Source organism: Zalophus californianus, chromosome 16 (assembly GCF_009762305.2).
Source record: "Zalophus californianus isolate mZalCal1 chromosome 16, mZalCal1.pri.v2, whole genome shotgun sequence".
Taxonomy (NCBI): Eukaryota; Metazoa; Chordata; class Mammalia; order Carnivora; family Otariidae; genus Zalophus; species Zalophus californianus.
In genome coordinates this window covers 37,808,373-37,823,889 of record NC_045610.1, presented here as the reverse complement: position 1 = coordinate 37,823,889, position 15,517 = coordinate 37,808,373, and the positions used below count along the sequence as shown (strand labels likewise).

The 15,517-nt window shown below is 53.9% G+C and overlaps 1 protein-coding gene across 1 annotated transcript; it reads left to right on the top strand.

The window, feature by feature from the left end:
• Positions 1 to 2,237: 2,237 nt before the first annotated feature.
• On the top strand, positions 2,238 to 13,758 carry TBX21 (T-box transcription factor 21). The gene is made up of 6 exons (XM_027626449.2): positions 2,238 to 3,008; positions 10,436 to 10,590; positions 10,944 to 11,065; positions 11,631 to 11,789; positions 11,927 to 11,988; positions 12,238 to 13,758. Exons 1-6 carry the CDS (start codon positions 2,518 to 2,520, stop codon positions 12,854 to 12,856), a joined length of 1,608 nt encoding a protein of 535 aa, XP_027482250.1. The 5' UTR covers positions 2,238 to 2,517; the 3' UTR covers positions 12,857 to 13,758.
• Positions 13,759 to 15,517: the final 1,759 nt, after the last annotated feature.

The window sequence follows — 15,517 nt, the reverse complement described above, 5'->3', positions numbered from 1 at the left end:
AGTGTGACATGAGGGCCACTCAGCCCCCACTTTTCACAAGCACTTTCTTTTTTGGGTGGAAGAAATTGGAGTGAGGGGGTGAGGAATCTGGGGTTGATGGCCCCCTGACAACCCATTAGGTTACAGAGAGACCGCCCCCAGCCACCCTCTTCCTCCAGGGACATGTCCCCAGGACCACCTGATTTTGAGATTCATAATCCCTCCTGCCCCGGAAACCTGGGTGGGAGCTCAGGTCACTCTGTTCAGAGGCAGAGGGATGATGGATCCATCTCTTGACCTGAGTATTAATGTGGGAAAGAGGAGGGGGAGGGAGGGAGGAACAGGACTCCATTTGGCCTTCCACAGCCAAGTACTTAGCAAAAATGTCCCCCAAAAGAGATGTCAGCATTCAAACCTCCTGGGGAAATTAATCATTCAGGGAAGTCATACTGAAATCTCTCATGTTTCTCAAAAAGTAGCCAAGGGTCCCAAGGTCACCATCTCTTTCAGGCAAGCCTGCCTCACTTGGAACAGCAGGCAGAAACTTCCTGCCTCCCTGAGGCATGGGGGGTGGGGAGGGAATGGTGGGTACTGGTGGGGGAGGGGCCAGTGCCCAGATCTGGTCTCCATCCTCAGGGGATGTGTTGACTTCTCTCTTCCCCCATCCTCCCTGGGTCATGCCCGCCTCCTGGGGTCCCCAGCTTCGCCTTCGCCTGCCAACCTGCCTCTTGGTTCAGCTCTAGTTGGGAGCAGAGAGTCCCCATGGACCCCTAAGGGTGAAGCTCTGCTGGGCTGGGACAGAGATGGGAGATGGGGCCAGCCCCCAGGGGAGAAGGGAGGAGGTCTGGGAGGGTACTTGAGAGGAGAGGTTAACCTTTAACAAGATGAAAATGTGAAAGTATTTTTCAAAACACTCTTAAAAATGTAAATCTTTATCTATATATTGCCATGTAAAAAATTCCATGACACCTTGTTGAGTGAAAAAAAATACACATTACAAAGCAGCACGTGTGGTGTTTATATAAAATTGTGTGTGTGTGTGTGTGCATGCGCACGCGTGCACACGAAAGACAGAAAGGCTGTGTTCAGGGAGTGATGTCTGCAGGGGTATTCACCAAAATGTTAATCCTGTTTGCCTCTGGGGGGTGGAATTTGGGGTGGTTTATACAGTCCCATTTTTACTTTTATTGCTTAAATTTTTTATGAGTATGTTTTATCTTTGTATGAAGGAAAACTTCCAGATACTATTTTCAGCTGGGGAGGGGGATTGTTTTCATCGTAGGAAGACTCTGTGTTAGTTAACAGAAAAGGAAAATAGAGGAAGAAAAGCTCTGGTCTGGTCGTCCCCTCACGCAGGCAGCCCCCCCGGAACGAGTGGGTGTCCTTCCTGTCCCCCGGCTCTGAATCCGCTCAGGGCAGCTTTCCCCGCAGGGGTAAGCCCTGCACATATCCACCCTCTCAGGTGAGGTGCCCAGCCCCTCGGAAAAGTGCAACAGCGTGTTTCCCCCATTCTACAGATGAGGCACGTAAGGCTGACTTCTAGGCAAGGGAAGTGGCTTGTCCAGGTCACACGTACCTGAGTGACAGGCAGAGCCAGTGCCAAGACTGAGCAGCTGCATGTCAGTGCTGCTTCCAGAGCCTTGGCTGCCCCCGCCCGCCCAGGGCCAGGCAAATCTGCAGCTGCAGCGATGCAGTCCCCTTCAGGGATCTCTGCCCGCTGCCCACCCGCTGCCCGGTCTGCCTTGGGGGAAAGAGATGCCTAGGACACAGCCCACCTGGGTCTCTGGCCTGGAGGAAGAACACAAACACTTCAGGCAAAGCCGCTTAGCACAGAGCCTGGGTGCACGGTGGGCATCAGTGGATCTGCTGAATGTTCGCGGCCTAAGCAGCTTGGACTGAGTGCAGACCCTGCTGCCAGAAGGCCCTGTGAGTCCCATCCGGGCCATCGCCATCACCGAAGGCTTCCTGTAGGAGGGGACCTTTGAGCTGAGCCTGGAAGGATGGGTGGACTTTCCACGAGGGTCCAGAGGAGAGAAAAGGGCTGGCGTCTCAGGTGGACGGTGGACTCTTCCAGAAGGCAAGTCTTTAAGCGCGAACTTCGCGGCGCGCGCGGGCCCCGCCACACACCGCGGGGGCCTCCGGTCCTCGGCGGCGACTGCATAGAATTTGCCGAGTATTAGCCACGAGAGGGCGGGGTGAGGCGGGGCGGCGCCGAGGTGGTGGGGTGGGGGGAGCCCGGAGTGCTTCATAAAGCCACAGCAAAGGCGCCGCGACGCTAGTGACAGCGGCCCGCTGGAGAGGGAGCCCGGCAGCTGCCGCGCGCCCGCCGAACGCGGGCGCAGGACCCAGGCGTCCGAGGCCGGGCTCCGGTGGGGGCCCCCCATCCCCCCACCCGCGTCCCCCCACCCCCGGGGCCCCGCCCCTCGCGACCCCCGCGCCTGCCTCCCGCCCTCCCCCCCGCGCCTGCCTCCCGCCCTCCCCCCCGCGCGGAGAGGGGCCGGTCCCCGACGGCTGCGGGAAGGTGCCAGCCCGCCCCGGATGGGCATCTTGGCGCGGAGCTGCGGAGACATGCTGACGGGCACCGAGCCGATGCCGGCGAGCGACGAGGGCCGGGCGCCTGGCGTCGACCCGCAGAACCGCTACTTCTACCCGGAGCCCGGCGCCCAGGACGGGGCCGACCGTCGCGGGGGCGCCAGCCTGGGGGCGCCCTACGCCGGGGGCGCCCTGGTGCCCTCTCCCCCGGGCCGCTTCCTCGGAGCCTACGCCTACCCGCCCCGGCCCCAGGCCGCCGGCTTCCCCGGGGTGGGCGAGCCCTTCCCACCGACGGCGAGCGCCGAGGGCTACCAGCCTGGGGACGGCTACGCGGCCCCGGACCCGCGCTCGGGACTCTACCCCGGGCCGCGCGACGACTACGGGCTGCCGGCGGGGCTGGAGGTGTCCGGGAAGCTGAGAGTCGCGCTCAACAACCACCTGTTGTGGTCCAAGTTTAATCAGCACCAGACGGAGATGATCATCACCAAGCAGGGACGGTGAGTGAGACGCGCGCCCCGGGAGGCGAGCGGGTGGGAGCCTCGGACCCGCCCGCCCGGAACAAGGACGTGGTTTTTTTTCTTCTGTCTAGACGCTGCTCGAGTCTCAGCGTCCCTCAGTAGTTTGGCTTTGGTTCTGGGGGGAGTGGGGAGGGAGTTGTAGTGAGAATAGGAAAGTTCTGGGGGTTGTTGTCTCCCGGGACATTACACCAGCAGGCAGAACTCAGAAGGGAGATGGAGGAGAGTGGGTGCAATGAGAAGTTATCGTGGTTTAGGGGGAGGGTACCTATGGTTTCACCCAGGATTGGGGTGTGCCCTTGCCCCACTTTCTACCTCAGTGGGGGTCTAAGTGGGCAGAGGGGGACTGTGTTTTGGATTTGATAGGGCAGGACCCCCTCTTAGCCCCTATGTGTAGGGAAATGGAGGAGAGGGCAGGGTCTTGGTGCGGTGGACAATAACCCAGCGCAACCCGCCCCCCACCTCTCCTACCCCCACCCTCCCACCGCGCACCTCTCCTAGTCTTTTTGCGGCTGTTGTGCACAGGTCAGTTTTGGGAGGTGGGTAAGCCTGGGATTTGGTGACATGGAGAAGCAGTGGCCAAGTTTCCTTTCCGGTAGTACTTCGAGATCATATGTCTGGTGTGAGCGTGTTTTGGGGGGGGTAAAGTGTGTGGGGGCGCAGATCCCGTCCAGGCACAGGCCCTGCCGGAGAGCGCACATGCCCATGGGCCTGAGCAGGTGAAGCTAAGCTATGGGTCCCAGAGGGCAGTCAGTACCACTCGGCTGCCTCCCAGGTCTGTCCCCTGAAAGTGTGCCTCCTCCCTGGCCAGAAACTTTCCAGTGTAGGATCCAGCCTGGGGAACCCATGGCTCCATAGCTCAGGGTCCCTTGAGCCCAGTGCATGTGGGGTAGGGTTTGGGGCCAAGGGTGCTGCTTCCGGAGACAGCCTCCTGCGTGGGGAAAGGAAGAGAAACTTGCCACTGGTATTTGTTTAGTAAGCAATGCTGAGTGGGCCCTGCCTGGGTCTGGCATGTGAGAGTGTGCACCCATCCTTCCCTGTGGGGGCCTGCTCAGGCTGGGGACCTGGAAGGACCGCTGTGGGGTGGGGGGAGCTGTGTCATCAGCACAGCCGGGAGGTGTCAAAGGGCAGATACCCAGTGTGGGGCTTGAGGAGGGAGAGGGGAGAGGCCATGCCAGCCCCGGGGGGGGGGGGTGGCATTCAATCTAGGCATTGCTAGGACATTCTTCCTTTCCAGTGATTTCTGTGGGGTAGCCTGGGATTGAGGAATCTGTCCACCGACTACAAATAGCTTCAAGTTGCTGAGCTGTTCCTCTTTCTCTAGGATGAACTCAGGAAAGTTGGCATTTTCTTTTAAGGTGTGGCATTTATCCCCTAAGCTTTCTGAGAATTCCTCTCTGCTTCCCCCAACCCCAGCCACCTCTGAGTGCTCCCAGGAACAGCCCAGGCTTCTAGTCCTATCAAGTCTGAATTGGAGGGGACCCAGAAGATCCTATCCAGGCCCCTTCCTGCACAGACAGGGAAATGGGCTCAGAGACAGGAAGAGACTCTTCTGAGGTTACACAGCCCACCTGTCGCTGGCAGAACGGGCACCCGAACCCAGACGGTATCTGCCTGGGTTTCTTTCTCCAGCCGGTCACGGCCAGGAGTAAAAACAGCCACCTACACCGTCCAAAGGCCTTGCTGTGCTCAGAGTGCTTTCACTTCCATTCTTTCACTGTGTGCTACGCAAGCCAAGAGGTCTCCCCAGTCACAGCTAAGGGCACTGAGGCACAGGGATGGCTGGTGACTTGCACTCGGTCACACAGCAGACCTGAGCTCAGGCCTCTACTCTTGGGTGCTCAGGAAGCCCTCCCACCCTGGAGCCCGGCCCAGGTCTCCCTGCCACCTGCTGCCAGGCCCCTGCCCTTCCAGTCTTGAGGGGTGGGGTGGACAGAGCATTGGCCAGCACTTTGGGGCTCCGCTGGGTGCGGGGCTGGTTGTGGGCTGCCTGCAGCCTGGGTAGAGGGGTGTCTCACGGGGATGCATCTCTGTGAGGTCGCTGTCACTACCCCTGTGGCTTCCTTCTTTCCTTTATGTCCTTGCTGAATAATTCTCTATTGACAAGTCTTGTTGTTTCCCTTTTAGAACAATAAACCTACTTTCCTTTATTAGGAAAAATTCCAATATATACAAAAGTACAGGAAAAACCTCCACCTACCATCACCCAATTTCAACAGTTGTTATCACTGGTCCAATCTTGTTTCTTCTCTATCCTCACTCACCCCGCTTCCGCCTCCCACCCCCTAGTCTGCAATTATATTAGTGATGGTGTTAAGTATTTAGTAAGTAAATCCTAGCCACTATAGTCTTTCATCCTTAAAATTTCTCTATGCACGTCTAAAAATGGCTTTTAAAAAATTTATTTATTTATTTATTTATTTATTTATTGGGGGGTGGGGGAAAGAGAGAATCCTAAGCAGGCTCCACGCACAGCACAGAGCTGGACGCGGGGCTCGATCTCATGACTCTGAGATCATGACCTGAGCCGAAATCAAGAGTTGGATGCTCAACTGCCTGAGCCACCCCGGCGCCCCCAAAAATGGTTTTTTAAAAGTAAACACAATACCATTAACAAACCCGAGAAGAAATTCATAAATATCATCAAATTTCCCTATCATTTCATAATCGCATGTGCGTGTGTGTGTGTGTGTGTGTGTGTGTGTGTCTGTTAATCCCGCTTTCTATCCATGCGGAGGGACTGCTTCTCGGACACCGTGGGGTCCCTGTTGGAAGGGGGCAGTGGCCTCTCACCATTTTCTTGGATGCCTCCCCTTGAATCAGACCTCGGGGGCCCCATGGTGGGGTGGTGGGGACAGGGAACACGTTGCCCCCGATTCAGTCCCACCAGCCCGCATCACCCTGGTGCTGAGCTTGGGCTCCAGTGATCTGGGAACTTGGCGGCCATTTCCTTCCACTACTGGCTTCTGAAGAGCAAGGCTTGGGTTCAGAGAACAGCACCCTTTCTCTCCTGTGTGGAGGGCTGGCCTGTCCCTCCGGGGGCTCCAGTGACCTACCAGTCACCACCACATCACCCACGGCCTTCTTCCTTTTTGAAAAATTCTTCCAGTCCAGGCCTACCCACAGCCCCACGGCCTTTTGCCTTGGGCTGACTCACTCCCTCCCAGATCCTTCCTCTCCCACCCACCCTAGACCCATCCCTCAGTATGGACCAGTGACACAGTCACTCTCTCCTCCATGGGCAGCAACGGGTGGGGCGTGGGGGGTGGGTGGCAATTCCCAGCACCAGAGACGACCCCAGGGCAGTGAGATAAAATGTGGGACTGGCCAACTGAAAAGGTTGGAGCTCAAACTGGTGCGTTTGTTGAGATTCGGGGTGCCCACCCGGGACTTGTGCTGTGTTTCTGTGTGTGTATTGTGTATGTGTTGGTGTGCGTAGAATAGTTGATGGTAGACATTCTCAGTAGAGGAAGAGAGAGGCGGGTGTCTGTGTGTGTGGGTGTGTGGGTGTGCATTCATTGCTGGCAATCCCCACTTTTCTGGGTGTGATTAGTTGATTATTATAATTAAGGTAACTTTGGGTAGCTCTGTTGTTAAGTAGCTCAATTTGCATTTGTGTGTATGTGTGTGTGTGTGTGTGTGTGTGTGTGTGAATTTAACAGTGGAGAAAACAATTTCAGTGCCTCCTGATCCTAGATCACTGGCCTCACAGCCATTGTGGACTTCCCTACAATCTCAATTCCGAGAACTTCTTAGATCTTTAAAACAATTTTCTTTTTTGGGGAGGGGGTTTTAATTTGGACTCACTGGCTTCATTTATCTCGGGGCAGGTGAAAACAGCTTTACATTCCGTTGGCCCATTTGCTAGCGGCTGTCCGATTTCCACTAAGTTGTGTCTGAGGTTGGTGGGAGGAGGAGATCCTTTGATGCCTGAGCGCAGTTTACATTTCGATGGGTCCAAGGCACTGCCGGAGTATCCTCCTAAAAGGTGCAGGTAATTTACATCCTCACGAATAGTGTGTGAGGACCCATTTTCTCACAGACTCATCAGCATTAGAGATCAATTTTATTTTTATTTTTTTTAAAGATTTATTTATTTGAGAGAGCGAGAATGAGAGAGAGCGAGTACATGAGAGGGGGGAGGGTTAGAGGGAGAAGCAGACTCCCCACTGAGCAGGGAGCCTGATGCGGGACTCGATCCCGGGACCCCAGGATCATGACCTGAGCCGAAGGCAGTCGCTTAACCAACTGAGCCACCCAGGCGCCCCTAGAGATCAATTTTAAAACATCCTGCCAACACGACTGATCAAAAACGACCTCCTTGTAATTTGTACGTCATGATGGTGAGCTAGAGCTTATCAGAGGTGTTCAGGATGGCGGGGAAGGAGGGGGGAGTGGTTAGAATGACCCTGCGAATCATTTCAAGATGGACTAGTCCTGAGCGGCAGCGGAGGAATTTAGAATCTTGGGCCCTGTCCTCTGAGGGCAGAATGGTGAGTGGTCTTTTTAGAGAGTGCTTAGGTTGGCACCAGACCCTGTTCCTTCCCAGCAAAGTGTCATGTAAATCAGGGGCTATTTTGGGATTCCAGCTGGTGGTGGTTCTAGACTTTTAGGGTGAAATGAGACCTCCCTCCTGGTCCCCCTCTCCCCCTGTCCTCTTCTGGCATCTCCTTCATTCCCGTCCAGCAGAGATAAGCAGGGTAGAGAGATGGACACACAGCATGGGAGACCCCGACTCTGCTCTCTCACCAAGGAGCCGTCAGCGCGGCTCTCTGATCCTCAGTTCCTTCAGGTATAGAATTGGAAATAACATTTTACATTTCAGGTAAACTGGTTGCTGCTAAGCAGAGGCACAATGAATATATTCTTTCCCTTCCTTTAGTCCTACAAGTTTGGATAAGAACTGGTTATGATACAGAAAATGTGGGCAACCCAACCACTGTCATACAATGAGCTGGTGGCAGAGATGTGTTGAAAAGATTGTCTCAGGGGCCCCTGGGTGGCTCAGTCGGTGAGCGTCTGCCTTCGGCTCAGGTCATAATCCCAGGGTCCTGGGATGGAGCCCCACATCGGGCTCCCTGCTCGGCAGGAAGCCTGCTTCTCCCTCTCCCACTCCCCCTGCTTGTGTTCCCTCTCTCGCTGTATCTCTCTCTGTCAAATAAATAAATACAATCTTAAAAAAAAATAAAAAATGGTCTCAGCCTTAATTGTTCAAGGTCTCATCCCTAACCTTTGATTTCTCAAGTCAACTGGCCTGCTGAGCCTCTGGGACCTGGAGGCTGGAGCTAGAGCTCTGGACTCTTGCTTGGGGTCCTTCCACGGGGCCAGCTGGCTTTGATCGCACTGGGCCTGCGAAAGGGTGGGGTGGAAGAGGGACCGGATGAGCTGAGTTTCACATCTTTCAAACTTCTTCACAGCTCTCAGAGGAAAAATGGATAGGAGTAATGGTCTCCATTTACGGGTGAAGAAACTGAGGTTTGGTTTGGGAATTAACTTACTCCAGGGGATGGGGCCAGTAAGTCTTTTTTTTTTTTTTTTTCTCAGCATAGGAGAGTCTGGAGAAGACAGGAATGTGGGGAGACCTTCCCAAGGTTATTAAGGGTGTTGCTCTGGGATATTCTGGGGACTAGGGTGCACCCAAAAGTGTTCCCAGGCCTCTAGAACTCTCCCTCCTCCAGGTTTTCTGACTCATGGACTGGAGTCTTTCTTCCCATCGGCATGACTTCTCGTAGGAGGAGGGGAGAGGTATGTGGGAATGCAAAGTTGTTCTGATGAGGGTCTGATTCTGCCATCCTGCAAATTCTGCTCTTCCTGCTTGGGTTGGAAAAGAAAATTTAAGCCACTGGAATTGGTGATGGGACTGGTGCTGGTAGACGGAGTGGTTGTAAGTAGTGGCAGTAATGGTGGAGGGGACCATTGCAGTGATGGTGATAATGGAGGTAATGGTTTGGTGGTAGGGGCAGTGATGGTGGAGGTGTGGTTGTAGTGATGGTGGTGATGAGAGTGTTGGTGGAGGTGGTGGTGGTAGTGATGGTAGTGATGGGGGTGTTCGTGTAGGTGGTGGTTGTAATGATGGTGGTGGAGGTGGTGGTGATGGCGGTTATAGTGACGGTGGTGATGGGGGTGTTGGTAGAGGTGGTGGTTGTAGTGATGGTGCAGGTAGGGGTGGAGATGGTGGTCGTAGTGACGGTGGTGATGGGGCTGTTGGTAGAGATGGTGGTCGTAGTGACGGTGGTGATGGGGGTGTTGGTGGAGATGGTGGTCGTAGTGACGGTGGTGATGGGGGTGTTGGTGGAGGTGGTGGTTGTAGTGATGGTGGTGATAGGGGTGTTCGTGTAGGTGGTGGTTGTAATGATGGTGGTGGAGGTGGTGGTCGTAGTGACGGTGGCGATGGTGCTGTTGGGGGTGGTGATGGTGGAGGTGGCAGAGATGGTTGTGGTGGGGAAGTGCTTCCTTCTCTGAATCTATTCCTGTGACACGATGGAGGATAATGCAGCATCCCAACCTCAACTTCCTCCACTTTTCCAGGGAAGCAGGACTTTGAGTGTGAGGATTGTGCTTAACAGAGTTCTCTTTCAGGTGGATGGAAAGTTCCATCTAGGAGTTTAGGTACTTCTCTGAAGGCTCAGGCCTGGGGCAGGCCATACTACAGAACTCAGGTGCAGGAGGATGGGGCAGGGAGAGCCTGGGCGCCACAGGGCCGAGAGTGTGTGAGCGCCGTGAGGGCTGCAGTGGAGAGGATGGGTTGGGGCCTGAGACCACTTGGGGGTTAGGGGTCTGAGGACTGGAGGACTTGGGGGCTTGGGGGATTGAGGCATGAGGGCTTAGTGGGAAGTGCCTCTGGGGGGCTGGCTTGTGGCTTTGCTCCCCACTAGGAAGCAAACAAAGGTCAGAGACAGTGGCGTGCAGTTAATGTCTAGCAACTGACCCTCTGAAAGAAAAACATTGAAAAAGCCCCGATTCATAGTGTTTGCTGATTTCCGTGGTGCAAATGCTCCTGTGATGGCTGATTTCTAACTGCACATGTGGTGTCACTGAATGCAGAGTCGAGAAGAGTCGGGCAGTCATGCAGCTGTCTAGTATTTCCGTCTTGCAGGAACAAAAGATGTAAGTCACTTCAAGAACAGAGATAATAGTGAAATGTAGGACACGAAATGAGAAGTGATGATTTTTGAGTATTTATTACCTTGGCTTATAATGCAATGTATTTAATTGTAAGTTTATATAATTTAATTTTTAAATATGGCGGTATATAACCACTGGCTGGCACACTTCTTGGTCATTTCCAGTTGGTTCTCTCGCGGGATGCAAGCCAACTCCAGCACACCACCGAAAGCGTTTGCGCGGGGTTGGCCATCTGTGCGGTTGGAGGGCTGATGGATGTTGTTGGGTCTCTCTGTTCTCCTCAGGCGGATGTTCCCATTCTTGTCGTTTACTGTGGCGGGGCTGGAGCCCACCAGCCATTACCGGATGTTCGTGGACGTGGTCTTGGTGGACCAGCACCACTGGCGGTATCAGAGCGGCAAATGGGTGCAGTGTGGAAAGGCTGAGGGCAGCATGCCAGGTAGGAGCGCCCTGGGGAGTGGTGGGCACTCTTTTTCACCGAGGCTGGGCGCCCCCTGGTGGATCCAGGAGGAACCCCCCCGAGCCCTTGCCCCCTACACCTGAGATTTAATTCCCCATCCCACCCTTATCCCCTCCCACTTCTCACTCCCATTCTGTCTGTCCTCTTCTCTCTATTCTGTGTCAGCATGTCTTCTGCTCAGTCCCCTGCCCACATCCCCCCTTGCCCTGCCCCATCTGGTCCTCCCCCTGCAGCCTTTTTGACATCCCCCTCAGAACAGGCAAAGAAGTCCCACATAGCCGGGGGTCTGGTCCCCAAGGGGGCTGCGTGCCAAAGAAGTTAACTGTCCACAGGAAACCGCCTGTACGTCCACCCAGATTCCCCCAATACTGGAGCCCACTGGATGCGCCAGGAAGTTTCATTTGGGAAACTAAAGCTCACGAACAACAAAGGGGCCTCTAACAATGTGACCCAGGTGAGACTCCTTGCCACCCCCCACCCCTCCTGGCTGATTCTGTTCTGTAAAAGTCATTTTCTTCCTCTCTGGCTCGTTCTTTTCCACACGCCTGAGGGGGTGTGGAGATGAGTTGGGAGGAAGCTGAATCTCAGGGGCAGACATGGGCTCGCATTCAGGATGACATGGGCCAAGCCAGCCTGGGGGTTTCTTCACCGAACCCCAGGCTGCCATCACTTGTGCACCATGCTGGGCGTAGAGTTGGTGCCAGTTGCCCCAGGGAATGGATGCAGAGTCTCTCTGAGTTGAGCAATACAGTTAACAGAGCCCCATCCCTGAAAAGCCCCGCTTGTGCTAATATCTTGGTTACGATGCACATCTGGGGGGTAGGAAATGGGGCAAGAGGGCAGAGCTGGTGCCCTGGAGAGGCTGGGGACCAGAGCTAGAGGGCCTGGGAAGTGGCATGGTAGCAGAGCAGGGCAGTGGACATGATGACCTCAAGGCCCCTTCTAGCCTGGCCATCGGGCCAGCCACGGGTGGGGGTAGAGGACCCTTCGACCCCCACAAGCATCCGGCTCTCTCTTAGATGATCGTGCTCCAGTCTCTCCATAAGTACCAGCCTCGGCTGCACATCGTTGAGGTGAACGATGGGGAGCCAGAGGTGGCCGGCAACACTTCCAACACGCATATCTTCACCTTCCAAGAGACCCAGTTCATTGCCGTGACCGCCTACCAGAATGCGGAGGTGAGGGCCACCGGTCCCCCTGAGCTGCGAGGGGCACGAGGGGGAGAGTGGGGCCCACGGTCTTCCTCGGTGGGGAATTCGGAAGTTCCCTAGCCCTAGACTCAGGACTCAGGTGCCTCTATTTCCCCTCTCTCTAGATTACTCAGCTGAAAATTGACAATAACCCTTTTGCCAAAGGATTCCGGGAGAACTTTGAGTCGTAAGTGCCGCTGGGTTCAGCTCACCAAGGGCCCCCTCTTGGTATCTCCTGAGACTTACCATTGACTCCAGACATGTGCCGAGCATGTCTCCTCTCTGCCCCTGGGGGTGGGAAGAGGTGGGATGGAGGCTTGGAGGGCAGTAAGGCCAGGGAAAGAGGGTCCAGGGAGGGACGTACAACAGGCAGGCTCACAGATGACCAGTTCCATTTGTGACCCCTGTGTTCTTGCCTTTTTTTTTTTTTTTTTAGCATGTATGCATCTGTTGACACCAGCGTGCCCTCCCCGCCTGGACCCAACTGTCAATTGCTTGGGGGAGACCACTACTCTCCTCTCCTACCCAACCAGTATCCCGTTCCCGGCCGCTTCTACCCCGATCTTCCTGGGCAGGCCAAGGATGTGGCTTCCCAGCCTTATTGGTTGGGGGCCCCCCGGGACCACAGCTATGAGGCTGAGTTTCGAGCAGTCAGCATGAAGCCTGCGTTCCTGCCCTCCACCCCCGGACCCACCATGTCCTACTACCGAGGCCAGGACGTCCTGGCGCCTGGAGCGGGCTGGCCGATGGCCCCCCAGTACCCTCCCAAGATGGGCCCAGGCAGCTGGTTCCGCCCCATGCGGACTCTGCCCATGGAACCTGGCCCTGGAGCTTCAGAGGGACGGGGACCAGAGGACCAGGGCTCCCCTTCGGTGTGGACTGAGATCACCCCCATCCGGCCAGAGTCCAGTGACTCAGGACTGGGTGAAGGAGACTCTAAGAGGAGGCGTGTGTCCCCCTATCCTTCCAGTGGCGACAGTTCCTCCCCTGCTGGGGCCCCTTCTCCTTTTGATAAGGAAACTGAAGGCCAGTTTTATAGCTATTTTCCCAATTGAGCAGTTGACATGACAGAAACAGTGTCATCAGGTTGGAGAACACCAAGTAACGCAGACAGCCGACTCAGGACAGGGAGGCCCCGGCTCCCTCTGTCCCTTCTCCTTTTGTAGTTGGTTGAGGAAGAGGGGGGTCAAGAAGGCTTCTGGGGTTCACTTGCTGCTTTGGGCCCACAAGGAAACCTGAGAGGCGTGTCCCCTGCCCCTTCCTTTGCCCCAACTATGGCCATTTACCTGGTGCTGCTTCTGGCTGTGGCTCCCAGCTGGAGAACAGATGGAACAAGAAGGTCTTGGACACAAAGGAGCTTCCTCTCTTCTGTGGGGTGGGGTAGGGGTCAGGTGGGGCAGGCTGGGCACGGCAGACCCGGCTGTCTTCCTTTGTAGAATGTGCTTTCGGCAGTTCTGTTTGCGTGTGTGAAAATAAAGATACCATGGATTTGATGACAGCCAGCCAGCCAGCCGGGGTCGGCGAGAGGACTCGGATGACTTTGGGGCCCCACCCGCTCGGAGACAGTGGGGTCCCGAGGAAGGGGCTGGGAAAGGGGGGGGTCGGTGCACACCCCAAGAAGCAACGTTTTGGGGTGGGGGTTGGTTGTGTGTGTGAGTGCGCGCTTTTCTCTTTTTTCTTTTTTTTGGAATGGGGAGGCTATTTATTGTTCAGAGAGTGGTGTCTGGATATATCTCTTTTGTCGTCATCGCTTTCTGAAAATAAACGTGAAACTGTAGAATGTGTCCTGCTTCAGTGCCCGGGAGGGGGACATGGATGGGGACTCCAGTGGGAATTGTGAGGGCACCATCGCTCTCCAGCTGCAGCTGCAGCTCCCCAGAACTGGAGCCTCCTAGAAATCTGGAGTGGTTTCATTCAGGGCACAAAGGGAGTCAAAGCAAGGCCACCCGCCTTACCATTGGTGTTCAGGTTGACGGTTGATTCCACCTTGTAAGGCATCTTGGGACAGAGAACGGTCCCTCTGTCCATGTAGCACCTGACCTGTGGAGGAGGGGAGGGAGGGCAAGACCAGAGGGCTGGGCCGGGTGGGGGCCTGGGGGAACAGCCTTGATTTCTCTCGGCATGTCTAGCAGCTTTGGTTCTCCATCTTCATCTTAGGGGCGTTCAAAGGTTAAAGAAGTAAATGTAAATAGGATCCCATGAAATTGCTCTTTTTGACGGTCAAGAACAGCCAAATATTGGCAATTTCATATGATTCAAACTAGCATCTGTAAAGCGTTTAGAACAGTGCCTGGTAAACAGTAAGCTCTCAATCTGTACATTACTGTTGCTGTAATTCTCTAGCTTTGTTTTTTTCTCTCTCTTTACGCACATACTAAATTATGTTTGTAAAATGACATCTGCTTTTTTTAAGGAACGTAAGCAAGGCAGAAAAGTAAAAAGAGCAGTAAATTTCCCCAAATCTTGCCACCCATCCATAATTATCATTTAATGTTAAATGGGTTAAATAGACAGAAATGTATTTTTATAACATTGGAATCATACGGAAAGTGCTTTTTATTAAAAAAAAAAGATTTTATTTCTAAGTCATCTCTACACCCAGTGTGGGGCTCAAACTCCCCACCCTGAAATCAAGAGTTGCACGCTCCACTGACTGAGCCAGCCAGGCGCTCCTGAAAATGCTTTTTCTTCATGAAAACTATTGAATTTTAGTTCACAGGATTTAATAATATAAAAATGAAAACCTCATCAAGCAAAGCGTCAGAAACCGAAAAACTCTCAAGTGAACAAAGAGATGGCAGACCTCGAGATAAGTTGGGTTTTTTTGTTTTCAATGATTAAGAGCTATTTCCTGAAAGAGCACTCTAAGGTTAAGAAAGGAGCTCCTTTCTTACAAGGGTGGAATTACGCCGCCGTTTGCCTCACCCCAGTTCAGGGCATACCCCATTCTAATGAGGCAGGGGTGGTGTTCTCTCACTTCTGTTGGAGCTTGGAAAACTTCATTTCTGTCACAGTTCACATCGCCTCCTTTCTTGGTCTCTCTCCAGAGGCCATTTTCATCACTGTATGGTCAGAAGAAGGAAAAGATAGGAAGGCATAGTTGGTTCCATCCTTCTTGGATTTAGATGCTCATAATTTTGTAAATGACATTAGGAGTTCCGTTATACTGAGCTCTGAGAGTGCAGATTATTCCTCCCCGGTCCCACCCCATTGGCGGTCACTCTCTGGAGTTATTAAGTATTGGTATTAAATTGGACCTTGGGAACTGTTGTTGGTAATTACAGTACTCTTCTCCCCCATTGTTTTTATTTTTAATTTTTAAAGTTTGTTTATTTACTTTTAGTAATCTCTACACCCAAACCCAACGTGGAGCTCGAACTCATGACCCTGAGATCAAGAGTTCCATGCTCGTCTGACTGAGCCAGCCAGGTGCCCCATCCCCCACTGTTTTTAAATGGTTTTTGTTCGCTTCATTAGATATAAGTGAAGGGAGTTGTCTTTACACACTTTACTTTTTTTTTTTAAGATTTTATTTATTTATTTGAGAGAGAGAGAATGAGAGATAGAGAGCACGAGAGGGAAGAGGGTCAGAGGGAGAAGCAGACTCCCTGCTGAGCAGGGAGCCCGATGTGGGACTTGATCCCAGGACTCCAGGACCATGACCTGAGCCAAAGGCAGTCGCTTAACCAACTGAGCCACCCAGGTGCCCACACACT

What these genes read in the sequence shown, in the direction of transcription:
- TBX21 (XM_027626449.2), top strand. Translation starts at nt 2,518, where the DNA reads ATGGGCATCTTGGCGCGGAGCTGCGGAGACATGCTGACGGGCACCGAG. An exon ending in CCGCCTACCAGAATGCGGAG is followed by an intron (nt 11,790 to 11,926) that starts GTGAGGGCCACC and finishes CCCTCTCTCTAG; the next exon opens with ATTACTCAGCTGAAAATTGA. An exon ending in TTCCGGGAGAACTTTGAGTC is followed by an intron (nt 11,989 to 12,237) that starts GTAAGTGCCGCT and finishes TTTTTTTTTTAG; the next exon opens with CATGTATGCATCTGTTGACA.